Genomic DNA, 24,219 nt, shown 5'->3' with positions numbered 1-24,219 from the left:
CAAGACATCCTGCATTCACCTTTTAGGGGAGCCGTGCGAGGCCGGCCCTTCGGGGCTTGCTTCCCTTTTCCTTTCCCCAGCAGCAATTCAGCATTGCGCTCTGCGTTGGGACCTAGTTTTGCCATCAAGTGGTCTGGGATGCCCTTCATACAAGCCTTGGCTTGCAACTGCTCTTCAGAGTCACTTAAATCTGAGAGGTCACTATTGGTACTGGAATCTGAATCCTGTTTAGATGTCAAGCTCCGTTCATCTAGTGAGAATCTTTTCACAGCTTCAAAGGGGGCTTTGTTGTCCTGCAGAAACTCAGCCTGTGAAGAGAAAAAGCCAGGTGGATGCCTGCCAAACACGTTAGAAAAAGTTTTCAGAAGAGGATTGTCCTGCTGGCCAGGCCCAACATCTGGTTTTTCTTCTGTTGGGCTAGAGGAAAGCGTGGGCATCTCAATAGGCTGTGTCAGGTTGCTGGTTGGTGAGCTGGAACGGCCATTCCCTGCAGTGGAAGGACTCTGAACACCAACAGAAGCTGCTGAGCCAGGAGTACTGGACATCATCTTTGAGGAATCAGTTGTTATAAACAAGGTTTTCTTCTTAGCTAGAGAGTCTGTAGCTGTGATTGATTCTGGCCAGCCAGAAGCAGTCTTATGACTCACAGATGTAGACAGAGTAGAAACCCCTGTCTGAGCTGATGCAAAGCCACTGAAAGGACTAAGTTCTGTTTTCTCAGCAAATGCCAGGAAAGGGTTTGAGGGTTCCTCTCTTGATAGCTTTGGGGGCTGTAAAAATAAGTTTTCATGACTATCTGGGGGGCGAGTATTCAACAAGCTTCGTGAAAAAGCTGGAGTTAGGGTGGGCATGCATTCCACAGGCAGCTTCCGCTCCACACAACTGCCAGACTGCGCGTCCACTGAAAGAACTTTACCTTTGCAGACCCCAGCACCCACGCTTTCTGTGCACTGCTTGAATGAGTCCCGACTAGAGGCATCTTCAGATAAGCTTTCTGAAATGACCGTGAAGTAGTTACTGGAAGGTAGGTTTTGGGTCATACACTGAAAAAACAGGTTCTTAGACAGATCAGAATCTTTCTGAGCCTCTTGTCCAGTATTGCAACCAAAAATGAATCCAGAAGGCTTGCTTTCTGGAGTCACCACTCCATTTGACTGGCTTCTTCCACCTCCAAATGCTAAAGAGTGGGAAGCACCTGGGAGAGAAATTCCAAATCCAGAGGAAGCTGAAAGTGAATTTCGAGAATTCTGAAACAAAATTAAAAAGCATTAGCCTGTTAAAGGATTGTTATTTGATTCAGCAAAACTTTGGCTCATTTAATTATACAATCAGCCACCATGAAAAACTTGTAGCAGAAATACTGCTACATCTCTTTAATAATTCTGTTAGAATGGTTTTTCCTACCTAAAAGGTACTGAAAATTTTGAGCTACTATTATAAAATAATCATTTAATGGGCCCATTATTACTGAAGACACATGGAAAAATGAATACTTAATGACCTGACAGGCTTTAGAACAAAACTGCAACACAAGACAAAGTGGGCTAATTCACAGAAAAATAAGGAATTTAAGATACTATTTGTTTTAGCTCCAATAGATAAGCAAAAGGCCTTAATTCACATTGCTTTTCAGTCGTACACTCTCCTGTAGCAAACTCATCCTTTCAATCTCTCGCCATTTCAGTATTTGCCCTCCCCTAAACTCATCCTGATCAGTCTCTCCTACTTAACCAGCATCCTTAAAACAATTAACTTAGTTTGTGAAGTTAAACAAAGTCCTCTAGCAGAGGAACAGAGGGCTCCAAATGACTGGAGGCCACCCCAGCTGACAGGCACATAGATGCATAAGAAATGGCTCCTTCCAGAGGACTGCTCAATGGAAAGCACAAACTGCTTAAATTTTTAAATATTGAGAAATTTTCTCTCTTGCAGGTTTCCATCACCGTTATGATATTCATTTGTTCTCTTCTCCATTTCTTGAGATTTAGTAATTCTCACTGTCAATCCTACTGTAACTGATCGTTCTATAATTAATTCATCAGTTCTCTTCCTTTTTTTCAAATTTCCACTTAGAAATCTTCATATAGGGAATACTCATAATAAGGGTGTATCTCCTCCTTTAAGTGCCAAGGTCCCTTTTCAATATTACAAGGGACAGTAAGAAAAAGGGGGAGCCATAAAAAAAAAAAACAATGAGAGACATAGACCTGACCAACACACGATAAGAGATGCAGTGATAAGAGCCAAATCTGGTCAGTCACACTAATTGACGAGGGCATACGAACGAGACTACAAGAGGCCTTAGTTGTGTGAGGTTGTCTGACTGACGAATGTCAGTTTGGGAAATAAGGAAAAAAGGGAAAGCCAGAAAACAAAATATATCAAGACACAGATCCAAGAAAACAAACAAAAAACCCACAAAACATGGATGCAAGGACAAGAAACAAACTTCCCACTCCTCCTAATTGACAGACTAACTAGAAACTGCAGGCATTGCTTTCAGCATGAAAGCACTTCGCAACTAATAAGACTGAACTTGGGCAGGGGGCAGACTGAGTGCAGAAGTCAACATCACTCTGAAAACTCCTGAGGGAATGTACAGGAAAAGGGAGGAATAAACAACTGAGGTAGGCAGAAAAAGTGTGCAAAAGGGGGCTGTTAGTGCACTTTTCTGGCTGAGTGCAGAGCCCAATCACTGCAGTCTTCCGTATCTTTGTAATCTTAACTATTCATTTCTCTCCCTTATCTGCGTGCAATATAAGGACCAAGTGATGGCTACTGGCGTGACCTGCGTAGGGGTGAAAACCAGTGCCAGCTACCAAAGCCAGATGAGAAGAGTTGGACAACCTTGTCTTCAGGTGCTCCAGGAGCAAGTGTGGGTCTTTTAATCCCAGGCACTGGAGCAGGCATTCTGTGCATTTCTAAAACAGGCTATGGGATGAAGGGATTACCAGTAGGAGAGAGGACTCAGGCCCGCATGCCTGGTGCCAGCTGCTGGAGATAAGCTGGAGCAGGATGGAGGTTGTCAGCACCTATTATATTGCAAAATCACATTTACATTGTTCCTTGCTATCAACCTCCATTTGTAGTAACTTTATCAATATATCAAGATACCAAGTTCTTCCAGATACCAGAATTTCGAATTTTTCTTTCTAAAGCCAAGCAAGAATCTTCCTTCTTTTCCTTAACTCCCTCTTTCTTCCCACAGAGCAGAGGCAAGTAGGGGATACATACTGAAACAGTAACTTGTCTCAATACAAGCTGTGTTTGCCAGTTTAGAATTACTACATTAAACATCCTAACAGTTTTTTAACAGCATGAATACGAATGCAAGCCAAGCTTATTAAGCAAGCTCAAGGACTAGATCACACTGTGATAAAGTCTATAGCCCAGCCCAAAGCAATCTCAAGAACCATAGCTTCAAAAGAAACAACCAAAATTAATCACATCTCAATCAATCAAAAAGACCCCAAAACTTGTCTATGCTAGATTTCCTCCCCTAAAGAAATTACTGTTTGACACAGTGCTTTGGAGAAGAGGAGGCTTGGAGGAGACCATATTGCACTCTACAACTTTCTGAAGGGAGGTTGTAATGAGGAGGGGTTTGGCCTCTTCCCCAGGCCAAACAGGACCTGAGGAAACAGCCGCAAGTTGTATCAGAGGAGGTTTAGGTTGGACATAAGGAAGAACAACTTCTTTCAGAGAGTGGTCAGGCACTGCAATGGCTGCCCAGGAAGCTGGTGGAGTCGCCATCCCTGGCAGCGTTCAAGAGGCGTCTGGATGAGGATGATCCAACAAGATCATCTACAAGATCTGCTTGGTGCTTGTGGTGGCAGCGGTGATGGGAGGGTGGTTGGACTGGATGATCTTGCAGGTTGTTTCCAACCTTGCGATTCTATGATTCATTTCTGGCCTAGCGGTCTAACTGCAAATTATAAAGCCAGAACATTATTATTAGTTTAAAACAAGTAATTTGGGGTTATGGAGAGTAGGGAAGAACATGCAGTACGAAACTCTCTCAGCACAATCAAAGCTCTTCTTTAATAACAAAAGCAACAGATACAATTCTGACCACTCACAGTGAGAACTTGTTCACAACTCTGATTTTGTTTTATTCCTCCAGGCAGAGAAGAGGAGTGAGAATGAACAACAAAAGGTTATGCTGCTATATAAAAATTTAATTATGTAACTTTCCTGACTTCTGCCATCTAATTTCTGCTTTATGTTTTTAAACACTTTGCCATTACTCCACTCATTAGCTAATACAGAAGAGATGAATGTAACTCATTTAACCTCTGGCAATCACCTTGGAATTCCTAATGCATCTTCTACATTACTAACTTCTTTATACTGTAAAAAACAAGTTTCTTCTTTTCTGTCCTCCTTACAGAGATGGGGCTTCGAGTTTGTCTTTTTTTATTTGGTCAGTTGTGTTTTAATTTTTTAATTTAATTTTCCTCTGATTACTTATATATTCTTTTTTTTTTTTTTTTTCCCTCCTTGAAAGGCAAAAATAAAAATTAATAGGATTTCTCTTCTATTATTCCCATTGAAAATAAGGGTGCATAACTAGAAGATCCTTAAGCCACTACCATACCAAGCTCTTTAAACAAATTGATTCTGAAGGTACCCATCTCAAGTCTTTCAATTACTTTGCTTTCAACCCTACACAGTGTATGATGCTACTGGCTCATTTTTCTCATATGGAGTTATCTCTTCTATAGGAGAAACCAGGAATCCATAAAAGGTCCTCCAAATACAGCTTCATATAACTTGAACATTCAACTGAAAGCATATTCTCATGAATATTTGCCAACATGAAGACAAGAGATTTTAAGTAGGCTACGTTCCACGCAACATGACCAAATTGATTATGTGAAGTGCAGTGCTCTAAATCACTTTAAGGTTGCATTTTGTAAAAAATTGCACTTAAGAAATTAAGGCTGAATAAAGAACAGTGTGCTGAAAAGTTCTCTATCAAAAACTATTTTCTTTTGGATCCTTTCTTAGATCAAATGACTGAAAGATCATTGTCTCTGGAAGGGAGAGATTTATGAAAGAAAAAATAGTTTTCAGTTTATGAACACACTTAGTACTATAGTCAAGTTCTAAAAGATCTGATACCGAATGCATATTTCTTCTTGAAGATGGCAAGATCATAGTCTACTCACCTCTCCCTGGGTTTGCGTTCGGCCTGTTTTCAGTTTCTCCTGTCCAGTAATTGCTGGCAAACTAGTATCGGAGATTCTCACAGTTGTTGGTGTCAAAGCAGCTGTACTAACTGTGGTTGCAGAAGTCACTGTGCCTTGGCCAATCTGTTCCAGTGATTTTCCAGCCTCTTTACATCCAGATCCAACTAGCAATGTTTGTCCAGACACAGAGGAAAATGGAGTGAACGGCACTGGTGTGTCACCACCAACTGGCTCATCCTGGACTACCAATGTTCGACCATTCTCTTTGGTGTAAGTAGCAAAGCGAATATTGCGATTAATTTGAGGAACAAATGAAGGCAACTGTTTGGCCCTTGGATCCAGTCCTGTTTCACTACTGGAGACTCCTTTCCAAGGACCTCTGCTTGCCTCACCTCCATCACTACCGTTGCCATCCACCTCACCCCTCTCCTTTAGCTTCTTTGTCGCAGGATCACACCCGGAATCTGAAACATTTTTTCTCCTCCGTCCATCTTTTCCCTCAAAACTTTCTCTCTTCTTCTTTCCTTTAGATGACTTCGATGCTTTTAGTCCCCCTCCCTATAATAAAAAACCCCATACAATCAGTAAACAGAACAAACAAGCCTATCTCTAAGAGCATTTTCTTTGTTAGAACAAGGTTTACTGTAGTCTAAGCTTAGAAACATTTATTTCAAAAACAAACTAGCAGATCTGAAGAAGGATACAATGTAAACAACAATCAGCAGTCTTTTTGCGGTTGCTGAAGGAGGCTCTTTATTTTTGCATTAGGGAGGATCCCCAAAGTAAGCTTGTTAGGTGAGCTGTTTTGCTGTTCCACATGCCATATCATAGCAAACTCTATGAAACACACAACATGGACACACTTCAACATAATTCTTGCTCATGTAAGGCAGGTATTTCCACACTAACTTGTGCAACAATTCTAATAACTATGGCTCTTTTCAAGGGCAGACCTCTCGTCCATTACCCAAAGCCTGTAATTTTCAACTGTATGATATACCTTATCCTTCAGCCTAGGGTAAAAGCACAGGTCCAAATGTTATCATGGCACCTCTCAACTGCAGCAATGAAATGCCACAAGCTTACCAGCCTGCTTTAGAGAGGCCAGAAGATACTTTTTAGAAATGTCTAGCAGGGTTTGTGGAGAAGCATAGGGTGATCCTGTTAAAAGGAAGGCTGTGAGCATAGAGACATTCTTTAGCAGAGCATTATCTCTTAAAACAGAACACAATAACACTGATTACTGAAACTCCCCAAGAGCCATGCTGAAGTTAGTAAAACAGGTCTGAACTAGAAAAAAAATAGATTGTTTAAAGAAAACCAATATCCATTTCTTAAAGTGGTAACTGACAGAGGAAAATTTTCTTCACATTACCAAAAGCCCACAGTGAACACACCATCAGTGTACAGTTATTCTCATGTTCTCTTTTTTCAACACTGTATACAAATAAAGACCTAAAATATTACAGTACCTCACTTGGAGAAGTGTTATCCATCACAACATGAATCAGACGAGGATCCACTGACTTTATTTCACCAGTCTAATTTTTATGCAAATTAATATTGAGGAGGTAAGAGGAAGAAGAGAAGTGGTTATTTTTTAATTCAGAGTAGACAGTATCAACATTAGGAGACCCTAAACACATGCTTGAATTCCTTAGCAATAACTAAAGGCTTTCAGTTTACCTTTCATTTGCTCCATCTCCCTAGTCCAAGAACTTTCAGATTTGATTGCAAACATTGCTTTCTTACATATCTGTTCTAAGGAGCATCTCTAGGTGCATCTCACTGCATTAAACACAACTGTCTAAATCTGTTTTAGTATTGTTCTAGCATTTTGTAAATTCATGCTGCTAGACATAGAAAAGACTATGTCAGTTTATGCTAATAATCCTCATCAGTACCTCTGCTAAGGCAGCGATGATTACCCAGTTTTTGTAGCAGTGCATGGAAGTTACCTTTTTATCTCACAGTAGATACATAGTAAATTTGCTTCTTTCCTGGCATGCACCTGCTGAAAGCCTATACTCTACAACTTCAATCTCTCCAAAGTACCAGACTTATTAACCATACATTGTATATTTCTTTCCTGTGAATTAGCAATAGATACAGTATTTGAAGTGTAAGATTATTGCACGTGTGTATAGGACTTAGCGGGCACACTCAGTGCATTTGTTCAGCACGCTTATCGCATATGGAAAAGTCTACAAGAAAAAGAAACCCACTGCTTTAAGAACATCCACACAGACATACAGATTTCTTTCTAGCTGCTCCTGAAAAAGGAAGCCATTAAAAGCAGGCTGCTGGTAAGGCTTAACTACTGTCAAACTCCACACAATCACGTAATGCAAACCAAAAACTGATTGGAACAGCCTAAGCTGAAGTACCTCAATTCAGTTTAGCCTAAGACTTCATTTTCTATCATGCACTTATTTCAAACCAATTCCCCAGTCTGTCAGACAGAAGCTGAGAAATGGCACAGGAAAACCACAGCCTAACCGATCCGGAAAGAAGCTTTCCTTACTTCTATCTCATGGAGAATAACAGCTTCATCACAACTTGAGCTTCTGGGTAGAAACTGTATTTTAGGAAACTTAAAGCAGCACTTCATATTTTTACCTCAGTCACAGACACCTCCATGAGACGTGTTATTGGGTCTTGATGGCTCACAACACCACAGAGCCAGCTATTTTCATCTTCTGGTTGATAAACTTTAACTCTTTGGCCTTGGATACTGTAAGGAACTGGAAAAGAAGCACTTTTGAGTTTATTTTCAAGAAAGCTCAGCATCATGCAAGATAAGTATCATATAATAAAAAGAGTTCAGGCCCTAATTATGCGTACAGAAGTGCCAGCTTTCGAGCAGAACAAACTTAAAATGCTCAATCTTCTGCCCAAGCCAAGCATTCTGCTCTTGTAGTAACGCCAAGCTACAGTAAAGACAAAATTCCTTCAGTTTACAAGGAGAAAAAAAAAAGTGAAAGATCAAAATGAACTTGGTCCTTTGATCCCCCCCCCCCAAAAAAAAAAAAAAATAAAAAAATAAAAAAAAAAAATCAAACAAGTGTGAGATACTTGCTATGTTCTTTTCCTTTCTAACCTACAGGTCAGTAATTCCGAGGCATCAACCCAGAAACTCAGTTCAGATGCATTAAGTCCCAGAATAAATAGTACATAGTTCAGAGCAGAAACATATTTGTAACTGTGAAAATAATAATATTAAGAAAAATCAATATAGATGCATAAAGATCCAGATCAACCATTTTAGTTCCTTGACATGGGGAATGTCATCTACAGAAAGGTTTACTCCCAACCCACTCCCTCTCTCCAAAACAGCATGCAGCGTGTTCTCCCTGCAGATCAAAAAAAAGTTAATATTAGATAATGAAAATTATCATGATCCACCAGTCTGTATCAGGAAGAAAATCAGAAGCCCAATTGGAACTCTACTTGGCTAGTATAGTAGAAGACAATTAAAAATGCTTTTATAAATACATTAGGAGCAAAAGGATTAAGGACAATCTCTAAACTTAACCATACATGAGGGCAAGTGCAGTGACAAAAGATGTGGGCAAGGCTGAGGTACTTCATGCCTCTTTTGCCTCAGACTGTATCAGTAAGGTCAATTCTCACAGTACCCAGCCCATCAAGTTAGATGATGGTGACAAGGAGAAAGATGAAGGCCCTACGATCCATTCAGAAGTCTACACAGCCAGATGGGATTCACCCAAGAGTACTGAACAACCTGGTATAAGTGTTCACTAAGCCACTCTCAATAATTAGCCACCCTAGCTAATTGGGAAGGTTCCAGTAACAAGAGGCTAGAGAACATGAATCCAATCTACTAGAAGGGTAAAAAGGAGGACCCAGTGAATTACAGGTCTGTCAGTTTGACCTCAGTCCCAGGGAAGATCACAGAGCAGATAATTTTGAGATCACCACGTAATCCACACAGGACACTTAAGTGATCAGAAGCAGCTAGCAAGGGTTTATGAACGGCACGTCCTGCCTGATCAACCTGATCATCTTCTATGATAGAACAACCTGTTTAGTAGATGAGAGAAAGGCTGTGGATGGAGTTTACCTTGATTTTAGTGGTGTTAGGTACTGACTCCCACTGTATTCTCCTGGAGAAACGAGCTGCCTAAGGTATGGACAGGAGGATTTGCTGGATGAAAATCTGGATGGACAGCCAGGCTCCAAGTGTCACTTAAATGGAGTTCAATCCAGTGGCACATCCCAGGCTATTTGGGTCCATTTTGATTAACATTTTTGTCAACAATCTGGTTGAAGGGACTGAGTGCACCCTCAGTAAATTTGCAGACAATATTGAGTTAGGCAAGACCGCTGATCTGCTTTAAGGTAGGAAAGGTCTGCACAGCGGTCTGGAGAGACTAGATTGATGAGTCAAGCACATTACATTCAACAAGGCCAAGTGCCGGCTCCTGCTCTTGAGTCATGAACAATTCTACGCAGCAGTACAAACCAGGGAAAGAGTGGCTGGAAAGCTGTCAGTCAGTGAAGGACTTGGGGTGCTGATCATTAGCAGGCTGAACACAAGCCAGCAGTATGCCCAGGTAGCTAAGACGTCATCCCAGTCTGCATCAGAAACAGCACATCCAGCAGGACTAGGGAAGTGATTGATTGATCCTTTGTGATCAATTTTGGGTCTCTCACTACAATAACAATTTTGAGTTGCTCAAATGTGTGCAGAGGAGTTGTTTAGTTTGCAGAAGAGGAGGCTGAGGGGAGACCTCATCACACTACAGATATCTGAAAGGAGCTGCAGCAAAGAAGGTGTCAGCTTCTTTTCTCTGGTAGCAAGTCATAGGACAGGGGGAAAGGATCTCAAGTTGTGTCAGAGAAGGTTTAAACAAGACATTAGGATGAACTGGAAAGGATGGCTTCCAAATGGACAATTCTTAAGTTACTAGGTGTATGCTATAATGGGATGATAATAGCACAGTGGCAAAATCTTTGGCTACAGCAAATGAGAACAAGCCAAAATACAGCAGCCACAGATGCAAAAATGAAGGAAAAGAGCTGCTTACCTTGGGAAGGCCTCAGGTAGGCAGAGACCTCCAGTAAGAGATGTACTCACCTCCACTGCCAGCCCTTAAATGAGGGCTGGGAAGGGGTTGATCCTGGTTCCACCCCTTCCAATCACTCAAATACATTGCTTGCACCTGAGATCCCCTAGGTTGGTCCTGCCTTCCCACTAGGTACTCAATCATTGTTTCAGGCAATGACTTAGCATTGCCACTACACTTGGTGTATGGGAACTACTGAGTCACGGCCTGAACCTCTGATTAATAACCTGAGGCGAGCCATGAGTCAGCCAGAGGAGCACAGGTGAAGGCAATGCAGCTGTGCTGCCGGAAGGGGTGCAGCCAGGCTGCACCTCTCCTAGACCTATTTAAGAGCTGGCTACCAGTGGGGAAGGATCTCTGCTGGAGATCCCTCCCTCTGGTGTTTTGTGGTGAGCCCAGCATAAGGGTAAGCCTTCCATTTATTCTCTCTTGTTACCATAGTCCACTTCACCTAACTCTCTTGTTTATTTTGTGATTGTAACATCTTGATATCCATTGATCATACACTTGGTCACTCACAATTGATATCAGTACATGTTTTATTAAAGGAAAGAGAACCAAGTAAATCTCCCTTAAGAATTTTATTTGCCCTTAAGTGTAATACAGAGGCCTATGTCTTAAGAGGCTACCCGAACAACAAACTCAAATTCTAGATGGAAAAAAAATCACTTTAGCACCAGACGACCACAACGTGACAAGCAAAACCTATAAAAAGAACTGAATCCTAGAATGCAACCTAGATAACGGCTACAGTAGTAACATTATGCTGAACAGCCATAGTCATGCAGTATTTTAAACATAGACAATGCATTAAATGTTAAAACACCAGAATGTGAATTTGATGCAACAAAGGAAAATTCTCTCTGATCAAAAGATCAATGAATACAGAGTAACTTAATCTCTAAATTTCCAGAATTTAAGAAGAGCACCAAAACTTAAAAATAAAAAAAACGAAAAAATAAATCAAAACAAGCTTTAAAAAAAAAAAGTCATAAATACATGGAAATTACAAATTGTATTCTGTACCACTTTAACTACATCTTCAGTGATAAAATACAGGATTTTTAGTTGTATCTGAGCGACATACTTATTGGTATCTGTCACAAAATAATGCTCCTTTAAATACAGAACTTGAAAAAGAATAGAGAAAAGCGATCTTCCAAACCAAACAGCAACAAATACTATTATTATTCTCCTCTGCAAATCCCAGAATAATCCAATTGTTACACAACAGTCATAGTAGCCCTGAGCAACAAAAATCAATCTTACCTCTACTAAATATCTCCTGAAGTTTCTGGTCACTGAACAATGAATTGACAGATTCTCTTAGCAAAGGCTGCTCCTGCAGTATCTGATTCTGACTTTCTGTTCCCATCTGCCAACAATAAACAATTTTAAATACAAGTAGAATGTTTTAAGGTAAGAAAACCTCCACTTTTTGAGGGACAGCTCTTCTTGGACTGCTTCCAAAAAACAGAACAACAAAAAAGAAAAAAGTATCTCTGAAACTTCTGTTGCAGTTATCAGCTACGCGATGTTCAACTGCTAGCTCATCAAGTGAGCAATGTGGGAAGGAATGAGGACTTCTACAAAGCAGATAGATCAGCATAAGTACCTGGAAAAACGTGGAACAAAGCAGCCCAAGACATGTTAGGCCAATGAAAGGGATTAGACCATAATATGGAAGTAGGTCAGTACAAAACAATAAAAATTGACATGCACAGCGGAAAGTTAAATTTTCACTATATCTGAACAAATACCTGAAACAATCGTAATCCACTGGCATCAGACAGGAAACGTAAGTGTCTGTCCAGAAGAAACTCCACTGGGACCACAGAGCCTAAACCCAGCTTATCTACTAGAGGAGTAAAGGTCTGTAATGAACAAAAGAAAATGAAGGTTATAGAAACAACTGAACATACACAGACCAACAACAGTTGTCTTCATCTACTACTTACATAACAAAAAATTAAAAAGTTTGATTTCCAAATCTGCACTTCCCAGTACCTAAGTTTTAGTGCAAATTATTATTCTATGTGTGAGCCAGTATTTCTTGCAAGTGTAGCATACTAACAATACAAAAGTAAATTGCAGAAAATTGGATCCACTTCTTCATTAAAACTCAAAGCAGAACTGAAAATGTTTTACTGTATTTGATTCTCCATAGATGTCGGGTTAAAAAAAACACCGTTATATACACAGCTTCCTCTGAAACTAACGCCTCTTATTTGTTTCCATGCAAACAACAGATACAAAAAGCACAGCAAATTCTGTTACAAAACACTATTTTTTAACAGTCACCACCACTAGCTATATATTCTTGCCCATGACAAATAAGAGCCTGCATGCTGTGCTCATAAAAATCTACACTGGAGAGATGCCCCACTGTCACCACTGCTGAAAAACACCATCCAACCCTTGCTATGCTGACATCCACTCTTTGGTCTCCCTAAAACATTCAGCAAGCACCGATTAATATCAATGGATGCATTTTTTTTTCTGCATGAAGGAATTAAATTTCACACCTTTGCTTAATATGCACTTCATGTCAGATGCCATTTTGACAAACTGCCTCTCTACTGCCATCTGTCACATGGCAGCAAAATGTAATGCGACACTGGCAGGAACGTTCAATCTCTGCTGCCACACCATGAATGTCCACCTTCGACACTGTGGGCCAATATCATAAAATAGGAAGTATTACTTTTGGAGAAGACCTTGTTTTTCAGGTATAGCCTCTGGAACAGAGGATTTTCATTCCTGCACAAAAGATACATGTTAGCACTAAGTAGGCGTGCAAATGAAGGGAAGCGTTTCTTGCTACTGTTTTATGCAGATTTGAAGCTCATACCAGGTGCACTTCTGACAACCAAACTACAGAATATGTTACTAATGGAAGAATATGCAGCAGACTCAGAACAATTTGACAATGTAATTTGCTGATGGAAGAAGAAATTACCAACCCCTGTAGTCTTGGAAATGTGTAATCTGTCTCATGAATGCACTTACACGGTTTTAACACAAATGTATTTATGACATTTTTTGTCTTTACTGCTCATCAAGTTTATTCATACTCCATTCTCTTGTTCATGACACTGACAATGCACATTTATTTTCCCATTGAAAGGAAAGTTCCACCTACAGAAAAAAAAACACATTCTGTCTACAGAATCTCTAGTGTAAAGGCCTGGTTTTATTCTACCTTAAGCCAACTGCAGTTAAAAAAATATCCCTGAGAGAAAAATGCAGTATCAAACTTTTTGCTTTGAGTTCAAGTGTTCATTTAAAATACCAAGTTCAGATTTTACCAAGTAAAAGGTTTTTAATTGGAAAAAACATTCTAATGAGCCCATGCACAAGATGTATTAAAAAAGTAGACAGTAGCATCTCAAGTAGTTCAAAGATGACAGAAAAAGAACAGAAGAAAGGTGAAATAATAAAAATCAGACTACACAAAAGCTTGAGTAAGATTCTTACATGAGCTCTCCTCTTCAAAAGGCACTAAGAGAAGAAAGAAGGACATAAGGAATCAATCCTCTTCACTGTATGCTACTCATCAGGATGTTTGAAGGATGAATATACTGGCAACTCTGGCTAAAAAACACTGGCTTTAGTCTCCAGTCTCACGGCATCTAAATGCCATGTGAAGAGCCACATGGATTACCGCTCCATGTAACAGGAGGAAGATCTGTACATCATGTTAGTTAATGCTGACAACATGGAAATGAATTTTTGTAGTTTACATTAGGAGTATATAACCCATACTGCTAACAGATCAGGCACAGTCCAGAGCCTCTTTTCTTCCCCAGGGACTTTCAGGAATGAGTGTTAAAATGATGAGCAATCTCTATCACACAGAACTCTACAAAGTCCATAATAAGACCCAAAGGCTTATTCTTTTCATTTCAGAAAAGCCTAACACACTCCAAGTTCTAAAATTGGGAAAAACAATCATCCATGTATGTACCACACTTCTTCAGATATTCAGATATTTCATTTCTGAAGGCTTTCCATTTCTAGAGCAGGAACTATAAGCAACTGCCTTTACAAGGGCACTACAACTCCTCTACACTACTTTTACTCTCCACAAAAAAAATAATAATAATAATAATCTGTCTCCAATCAAGTTTTAGTACCTGCAGAATTGAGCTCTGTACTATAGCCACATCTTGTGATTCATAGTCACGCTGATGCAGATCTCTGAAGGATATGAAAGCTTTCAGCCAAATACTCACCAGTGCGGGCCACTGTTTTGGTGAGACTCGAGCCCCCTGAAGCAGAACTGGATCATTTCGAGGCGCCCACACCAATGATCCTTCCAGCAACAGCACTATAACCTCTTCAGCATGGACTTTTACCCAGGCATGTTGCTTCCAGTTACAGCCATCAAATTCCACAAAGATCTGATTTAGTTAAAAACAAACAAACAAAAACCACCATTCAACTTTTTCAGACACTGAGTAGAATATGTGAGAATACAAGAATATACAATCTCTATTGACAGGGGAACAGCAGCTTTAGTCAGGAAAAAAAAATCAGGATTAGTATTTTAATGTAACCCTGAGAACATCACACCTATGTAGCTATCGTATTTCAAAAGAAATGGAAATCTAATTCATAGCAATTACTAAACTATGGAAGATGATTTGGTGCCCAAACACACATCACTAGCACCAAATGCAGCCTTTCTCCATACAGAACTAAAGATGGAAAACTTCTTTATCCCAAAATACAACTGATGATCCAATGCATCCTTCCTGCACATTGGGAATGACAGGGAGGCTCCTACTTGTCATTTCAACAGACAGCCAGTATCTGTCTGTTATCAGAATGGATAATTTTATAGATGAAATTCACCAAAATCCTTCAGCCAGGTAAGTTGGTGTTTGTGAAATCCACACTATACAAGAAGTCTTGTGCTACCCTGTACATTACACTAAGATCTCTGAACCAAATGCAGATATTTCTGGCATGAGATTATCCAGAAATACCTGTTTACCAGACTTCATGACCTGATAAGTACATGCAACAATACAAACTGCACTCCAGGTCTATATCATTGTTCTCAGATATCTTTTTCCCCCTATCACAAAGGGTACACATTAAAGCTACACGCAATTATACTGCAAGAATGCTAAGCAAAGGAGTGAGCTACAAGCCTCACTTGGTGCCCTAACAGTAAGGGCCGTTAAAGATTAAAAGATTCACCCTCCAGTCCTTCAGCTACAGAACTTACCTATTACACATATACAATCAAACAGGATACTCAAAATATGCCTTAGTACAAAGCACATACAAGACCACTGAGGATAACTGGGCACTAACCAGAAACAAGAAGTTCTCTGCTTTACCAATAATCCACATTAAAAGAGGCAAGAGGAGACCACTTACACTCCTTTTCCTCACCTCTTTTTTCCAGATGCAAAAGCTGCCCAGAGAGAGGGCAGGAATATGGAGCATCACTCCTCATGAAATCTTCAACTCTGTTACTGCCTGAACTGTCCTTCTGAGAAAGAAGACTGGGTTTCTCAAGGTATCCCTTCCTTAAATTCAACAAATTCCAGCAATATAGTGAAAATTCAACTTAACACCTTTCCTGTTTCAGGATCTGCACCTTTCTTAATATTATAGTTATGCTACCACAGCAGTAAAATGTGACAAAGAAAGGACTATCATGTTATGATTCTGTTATCATAAAGATGGTCAAAATCAACTACCGGAACGTCAACTTTGGAATATAGTCTTTTCACAAGGTACTTAAGAATTTTATTAAAAGGAGGATTTTATAAGAGGCTACACAGAGAGACCACCTCTCTGCAGCACGTATACTCGAACTATGTGGCAAAGATCACTGAAGGCAGACAACATAAATTCAACAGCCATTAATTCAAATAAGCAGTGAAGCACAGCTTGCTTCCCAAAAAACAACATCTATTAGCTTAATTTTTAATTCATTGCTTTATACGCAGCTCAAGGCAATTTATTGTGACAGACATGAAATCAGGCTACATGGAAATTTCTTCCAGTCTTAAACTACAACCCATTTCATATTCCTACGAATTATTACAAATTGACCAAGTGGAAAAGCTCTACTTTAACTGTAAATTTAACAAGTTACTGGTTTAAAAACAAAAACAAGGCTCCACAATCCCAGAAAAAATAGTCTTTGATGAACTTCAGGACGGACGTTCCACATTTCTTTAAGGTGCTTGCTAAATATTGAGACAGGTTCTGTGATTGCCAACACTTACAAAGCAGCAGCAATGCCTTCTGTTACTTAACTCTAAAGCCAGATCTTAGTTTCTCTTATTGAAATCTCAGATCCAGAACTGGAGCTGGGCAAAAAGTCTTATGAAGCTATTATACCACGCTCACCCCTCTTCTCTATAAAACAGAAAAGTTGTGGCATTTGTTTTACACAGTTCATGTCCAGTTCTCAGTTTTATTCCACCTTTGTATGCATAAGAAACGGAGTCCTTCCAAACTTTGATTTACAATCATGGAAAGCCATAATTAATTCTAAACCAATACCAAGTAGAGTGCTTTCCTCAACAGAAAAATGTAGGGCAGTTGTTCCAGGCCCATGCAAGACCACACATTATATCAGGAGAAATTACCACTGTTGTTTTCAACAAATCATATCAAACTATAAGGGCAGCAAGCCTCAAGACAAATAGCTGTATTCTCAGCTTCTGCAACAGAAACAGTTTTCCTGTGTACTGGGAGTGGCAACAAGCAGAAGATGACTTGTACAAAGTATTGTTTGTGCATACACTGCCTTGTGTGACTACAGGAAATTAACTACACGATGCATGAAGAGAGGGCCAACACTCAGCATAAGAAAACTGCTAAAGGAATCCTGAAACATAAGTCTAAAGCAAGGGAACTCGTGACAGACTTTTGAGTAAATCGTACTTATTTGCTTTTAATATGTAAGTGGCAAAAAAAAGTTCTACTTTTGTTATAAAACTCAGAAGTTTCAAGCAAAGCTGTTACAGTATAACAGAACCTGTTTTTTCTCATCTTAACTTGAAAATCCTGTAGTTCTGAGTCAAAGGGAAATGCTCAAGCCATGGCTACCCTAGAAAGAATTACCTCTCCAATGAATCGGTGGTCCTACAATTCACGTAATCACATACACCGACATCTGCTGATCCTTCTAACTTTGCTCACAACCAGTTTAGACAATCCACTAATAACAGCAATGGTGCTTCACTGATACCAATACTTTTGAAGAGTCACTGATGACAACAAGTAGGTTGTCAGAATAAGTGCAGACATATCCACATAAAATAGTAATTAAAAAAACCAGATACTGCTTAGATAAAATGCACCTGAAGGATTTCTCCAAGTTCTTCTAACTTTCTGAAGCAATATCTAATTACAAAGAAGCTTGGCTTTTATTAATGTTTTTTTTTAAATCTAGAAAAATTCTCTTGCAACACAGAAAAGGCCACAGATATGATAAGGGGCCTGGAATATCTCCTGTACAAGGAAAGGCTGAGTAACCTGGGCCTGTTCAGCCTGGAGAAAAGAGGATTAAGAAGAGATCTGATAATTGTCTATAACACTCTAAAGGGAGGCAAATGGATGAGGCCAGGCTCTTCTCCATGGTGTGCAGCACTAGCACAAGGAGCAATGGCCTGAAATTTGAATATTGGAAGTTCCATACAAACATGTGGAAGAACTTCTCTACAGTCAAGGTGACGGAGCACCGGTACAGGCTGCCCAGAGAGGTGGTGGATCTCCTTGTTTAGATATCTGCCAGACCCATCTGGACACCGACCTGTGCGAGTCATTGTGGGGAACCTGTGTTAGCTGGGGTGTTGGACTCAATGTCCTCTTGAGATCCCGTCCAACTCTTGCAATGTTGTGGTTCTGTGAAAATAGAGAGGGCGCAAATACATCTGTAATTCTCTCAGCCCATCTCCTCACCTTTTTTTCTTTTTTCGGCCCATGAACGTGACACCAGAAAGTAGAGCTGTTGCTCTGCTTCATTTGATATACAAAGACAACCTAAACTGTTTGCTGAGAAGATACATTTTTTCCTCTAGCTGTTACACTAACATTCAGGTCTTCACACATTCTAAATAACTACAGGCTGGTTGGTACAAACAGAATTTCTCCAAGGTCAGTTCCTCCAAAAAAGCAGTAAGAAAACAAAAGAAGTACTACAGACATATTGGTCTTTTTTTCACCATGATAGGATCCAATCATGACTTATAATAGAAAGACTTCTAGAATCAAAAGGAGGTGGCACAAACTATTAAATGCAGACAGTGATGGTTCAACAGGGAAAGCCTGAAGCACTGTGCAACTGGAGTCACAAGCACAGCGACCTCAGGACAAGAGCTATGCAGAGACAGAAACAGAATATTGTTTGGGTTCTTAAATGGCACTTGGAACTGGAAGCACTGTGTCTACTTGGAGAGTACTCTGACACTGCCAAGAAAAGTTACTGTATGAGCAAATGCACACACTGATTACACTAAGAAGCTATTGAGGGACAAAACACCAAGACAATGCACAAAATTGTCTCCTTGGAAAGACATTTCTTCAAATGTTTTTGTGAGATCGTATGGAGCTACATAGAGAATCACAGAATCATAGAATCACAAGGTTGGAAACGACCTGTAAGATCATCTAGTCCAACCGTCTCCTCATCACCATTGCCACCACAAGCACCAAACCAGATCTCGTAGCTCCTCATCCAGACGCCTCTTGAACGCTGCCAGAGATGGCGACTCCACCACCTCCCTGGGCAGCTATTGCAGTGCTTGACCACTCTCTGAGAGAAGTTGTTCTTCCTTATGTCCAACCTAAACCTCCTCTGATACAACTTGCGGCTGTTTCCTCAGGTCCTGTTTGTTGCCTGGGAAAAGAGGCCAAACCCCTCTTCACCACAACCTCCCTTCAGGAAGTTGCAGAGTGCAATGAGGTCTCCCCTGAGCCTCCTCTTCTGCAGACTGAACAACCCCAGCTCCCTCAGCCGCTCCTCATAAGCCTTGTGCTCCAGACCCCTCACCAGTTTTGCTGCCCTTGTCTGGACACGCTCCTCAACGTCTTTCCTGTAGTGAGGAGCCAAAACTGAACACAGTACTCAAGGTGCGGTGCGGCCTCACCAGTGCTGAGTACAGGGGATGCTCATCTCCCTGCTCCTGCTGGCCACACTATTTCTGATGAAGGCCAGGATGCCACTGGCCCTCTTGGCCACCTGGGCACGCTGTGGGCTCACATTCAGCCGAGCATCACAACACCCCCAGGTCTCTCTCTTCCTCACAATCATCCAGCCACTCGTCCCCAGTCCTATAACTCTGCATGAGGTTGTTGTGACCAAAGTGCAGGACATGATACTTTGCCGTGTTAAACCTCATCCCATTCACCTCAGCCCAGCGGTCCAGCCTGTCTAAATCCCTCTGAAGGTCCTCCCTACCCTCAGGCAGATCCACACCACCTCCCAGCTTGGTGTCATCTGCAAACTTACTGAGGGTGCACTCAATGCCCTCATCTAGGTCATCAATAAAGATATTAAACAAGATGGGCCCCAGTACCGACCCCTGGGGGACACCACTTGAAACGGGTCGCCAGCTGGATTTAACTCCATTCACCACGACCCACTAGGCACGGCCCTCCAGCCAGTTCCTTACCCAAAGAAGTGTATATATCTGCTCAGACCATGGGCAGACAGTTTCCCCAGGAGAAGCCTGTGAGGGACCGTGTCAAAGGCTTTGCTGAAGTCTAGGTAGACCACATCAACAGCCCTTCACTCATCTACCAGGCTGGTCACCCAGTCATAGAAGGAGATGAGGTTGGTCAAGCATGACCTGCCTTTCATGAACCCGTGCTGGCTGGGCCTGATCCCCTGGACACTGCGCACATGCCATGCAATCTCATCCAAGATGATTTGCTCCATAACTTTCCCTGGCACTGAAGTCAGGCTGACAGGCCTATAGTTCCCTGGATCCTCCTTACGGCCCTTCTTGAAGATGGGAGTCACACCAGCAAGCCTCCAATTCTCTGGGACCTCACCAGTTAACCAGGAGCGTTGATAGATGGCCGAGAGGGGCTCAGCAATCACCCCCGCCAGCTCCCTCAGCACCCAAGGGTGCAGCCCATCCTGTCCCATGGACTTGTGACAGTCCAGACGGAGGAGGAGTTCTCTGACTGTCCCCACTGGAATTGCTGGGGACATATTCTGAGCAGCGTCCCAGACTTCCAGATCAGGGCATAAAAAGCCCAGAGGATAACTGATCTGGCTGTTAAAGGCAGATGCAAAGAAGGCATTGAGGACCTCACCCTTCTCCTTGTCCTCAGTGGCCACATTCCCTGCTGCATCAAGTATAGGATGAGAATTATCTTTGGTGGCTCTTTTGCCGTTGATATATTTATAAAAGGATTTTTTATTGTCTTTTACTGCAATGGCCATCCTGAGTTCAAGTTGGGCTTTCGCCTTCCTAACTTCCTCCCTGCATACCTTAGCTACTTCTTCGTAATCTCCCCAAGCAGCCTGTCCTTTCTTCCAGAGGACATAGACTCTCTTTTTCTCCCTGAGTCTCAGCAGTAATTCCTGGCTCATCAACACCGGTCGTCTTCCCCTACAGCTCGCCTTACGGCGCTCAGGACAACCTGTTCCTGTGCCTTTAAGATTTCTGTCTTGAGGCACATCCAGGCTTCCTGGGCTCCTTTATCCTTATGAAGCGACTCCCAAGGGACCCACGCTACAAGCACCCTGAACCGATCAAAGGTACTGGTCTTGGCTGGGATTGGGTTAATTTCCTTCACAGCAGCTGGTATGATGCTGTTTTTCGTTTGTGATGAAAAACGCATTGATCAAATCACTCATGTTTTAGTTGTTGCTAAGTAGTGCATAGAGTCAAGGACTTTTCTGTTTCTCACACTGCTCAGCTAGCAAGGAGGCTGAGGGTGCATGAAAAGCTGAGTGGGAACACAGTAAGGACAGCTGATCCCAACTGACCAAGAGGATATTCAATATCACATGATGTAATGCTCAGCAACAGAAGCTGGGCAGGGAAGAGGTAGCAGGAAAGGTGTTTGTAGTTATGGCATTTGTCTTCTCAAGCAAATGTTACACATGATGGAGTCCAACTTTCCATCTGTCTGCTGATGGGAAGTAGTGAGTATTTTGCTTTGCTTGTGCATGCAGCTTTTGCTTTACCTATTACGCTGTGTTTATCTCAGTCCTCGAGTTTTCACAACTTTATCTTAACAATTCTCATCTCAATCCATCTAGGAGGGAAAATTAGCAACTTACATAAGCTACAACTGCAGAGGTATTCCATCTCCCTTGTAACATCCCTATTCCTTGCATTTCACTGTAAATAAATAGTTACAGAATCCCTCTTGACGCTTTTGATTCTTGAAAAAAGCAGTCAGTGGACACACAAAAGATATTGCTCATTGGATGAATGCTAATTTTTCATCTCACATGTTGGAAGACAGAAAAGACACCGGGGAGAAAAAAAAAAAACCACAACAAGAATTCATAATACTGTGTACTAAGGCCATCAAGAAAGTACTATACAGTGAGCGGAGAAAATGTATGCCCACTGCTTTGCAATCAGCTCTCTTTCAAAGAACGGTATTTTACTTGCAAAGTAAGTAAAAAATTCACTGCTAAAAAGTATTCGATACCCTGTTGGTCCTCGAATATTTATTTTACAACAAGAAGCACTATAGATATGCTCTACCTACTGGCCTAAAGAACATCCATCCAGCCCAGCATTCTACCTTCAACTGCAGCAATAGTAATCAGCAAATGAAACACATCAGACCACTTTTTGGGGTCTATATATATCTTCATAAATCTTTCCAACATGCAAACTCATGTATGTCTTGCTAACACAAAAAATGATCCAGGAATATGGCCATCTTTGCAGGTCAGAATGAAGCAAAGACAGAGTAGTAGAGAAAGCAATCTGGATATCATACAACTCTCCTGGGTTGTTTTGAACCTTCCCACCACCTCCAGAATCCCAGTTTCAACTACTGATCAGCCAACTCATCTTGCAACACTTATTGCAGTATGAATGCCTCCACAAACTTCCCATTCAAACAAATAAGACCAAAATTCTGCAGCAGATGTAAACCCTGACACTACCACACACGGCCAGCATGTGCACTTTTTCTCCACATTTTTTCTTATTGCCAAGAAGGCTTTCAAGTAACATCTCAAAACTGATAGAGAGCATGCACACCTAAATCCAGCCCTGCAGAGTTGCAGCATCCTTACTTAACATTAAAAAAAAAAAAAAAGATTTGCTCCCATAAAATCCCTTATGAAGACGACACTTTAGACTACAACATGCTTTTTTAGTAATACTGCTTTTCCAGTGTTAAAATACTATTTTAACAGCTTTCTGAAATGTTTGAAGTTCCCTGCTTTCCAGCGTTCTCCGTTTTCCTGCTTCAGAAAGGCAGAGATATAAAACTGCTCCTTATTTCTTAAAGGTGAACATGAGACTATGGACCACTAAGAAAAACCTTCTTCACAGGATACCATGAGAAAGCACAGTCCTAATTCAAAGTGTAGATGAGATTTTTTTTTCTAGTCTTCTTCAGACCCAGCTCACGTCATTATCTTAGAACAGTAATTCCTGAACTGGTGCCAAGTACTCACTTCTGACTGAATGAATTTTAAAAAGATGACACTCTCCTAACAGAACATCATTACAGAATAGAAAACTTCTGTTGGAATGGACCTTAAATCATCCAGTCCAACTGTCTGACCACTTCAGAACTAAACAAAAGTTAAAGAACATTACTGACGGCATTATCCAAAAGCCTCTTCAACAACAGGCATGGGGACATCAACCACTTCTTCAGAAAGACGGTTTTGGTGTTGACTCCCCTCACAGAAAAGAGGCTTTCCCTGACGCCCAGTCTGAGCTTCCCCTAGAGAAGCTTTGTGTTGTTCCCACACATCTTTTCATTGATTACCAGGGAAAAGAGACCAGGACCTCTCTCTCCACAAAAATGCAGAGGAATGAAGTTGCTTCCGAGCTCTTTTTCCAGACTGGACAATTCAAGTGTCCTCAGCCTTTCATCTTTCCAACCCTTTTACTGATTAACATTGTCAAAGCAGTGTCCATTATACACAGAAAGATTCATTTCAACACTAAATATTCCACAGTACAGAACTAAGAAGAATTCACCGTGTGTATTTTAAACAGTTTGTATTCAGTAGTTCTTGTACAGATTTGGAAAACATGTTTAGAGACAACTGTATCATTAAAACAGTGTGAAATGGAAAGTTACTGATGAAAAAACTGGGTTGAGAACAGCAGCATTATAAGAACGCTATGAATTCAAATACGTCAAAAAAACCAACAAATTATTTCCTATGCTATCAAGCACAGAATTTGATTTTTTTCTTTGTTAAAGTAGTCTAACAAGTGTCACATGACTAATGAGGAAACAAATGAGTTACTTTTAGTTGTCCAAGCAAAACTCCTCCAGTTCACACAGCTAAACAACAGTAGGAACTGGCACTACAAACACTCTTTACATCATAATCACATTTGTATCAGATGGGACCATAATACAAGGGTACCAATACACGTCAAATTCAGTCTGTTACCAAAGCGGCTTTCCAGACCAGACCACAGCCCTAATGTGTTTCCACATTTCAGACAGTCTCAAACACCTCCCCTAATTTATTTCTCAATATCCCCTCTCCTATGTATTTATTTATTTACCTCCAGCTTAAATAAACAGGGCGGCAATAGTGCATCACCCAATCCTCTGAGATGGTTGGTAGCTGCCAGACTAGAGTGATTTGCAAAGCATGCCATCAGTCACAATGACTTCTAGGAGAAATGGCATGCACAGAGAAACGGACAGGCTGTCTGTCCAGAGTTCTTTCCACAATCTCTACCCGAGTGTCTCACTGCACTACACCAGAGACAAGCAAAACAAAA

General features: G+C 41.0%; 1 protein-coding gene across 4 annotated transcripts in view; it reads right to left on the bottom strand.

Moving 5' to 3' along the window:
• The window catches only part of KDM3B (lysine demethylase 3B), a 49,627-nt gene that overhangs the window by 24,648 nt on the left and 760 nt on the right, over positions 1 to 24,219 (bottom strand). For 2 of the 4 annotated variants that reach the window (XM_048960184.1, XM_048960183.1), the window contains exons 2-8: positions 14,518 to 14,685; positions 12,043 to 12,156; positions 11,552 to 11,657; positions 7,812 to 7,936; positions 6,665 to 6,733; positions 5,172 to 5,750; positions 20 to 1,247 (exon numbers count right to left, since the gene is read on the bottom strand). In XM_048960184.1, coding sequence (XP_048816141.1) covers positions 20 to 1,247; positions 5,172 to 5,750; positions 6,665 to 6,733; positions 7,812 to 7,936; positions 11,552 to 11,657; positions 12,043 to 12,156; positions 14,518 to 14,685 — 2,389 coding nt within the window. The other 2 variants (XM_048960185.1, XM_048960186.1) reach the window with 2 other exon arrangements.

Source organism: Lagopus muta, chromosome 14 (genome assembly GCF_023343835.1).
Source record: "Lagopus muta isolate bLagMut1 chromosome 14, bLagMut1 primary, whole genome shotgun sequence".
Classification (NCBI taxonomy): domain Eukaryota; kingdom Metazoa; phylum Chordata; class Aves; order Galliformes; family Phasianidae; genus Lagopus; species Lagopus muta.
This window is presented reverse-complemented; position numbering and strand designations above follow the sequence as displayed.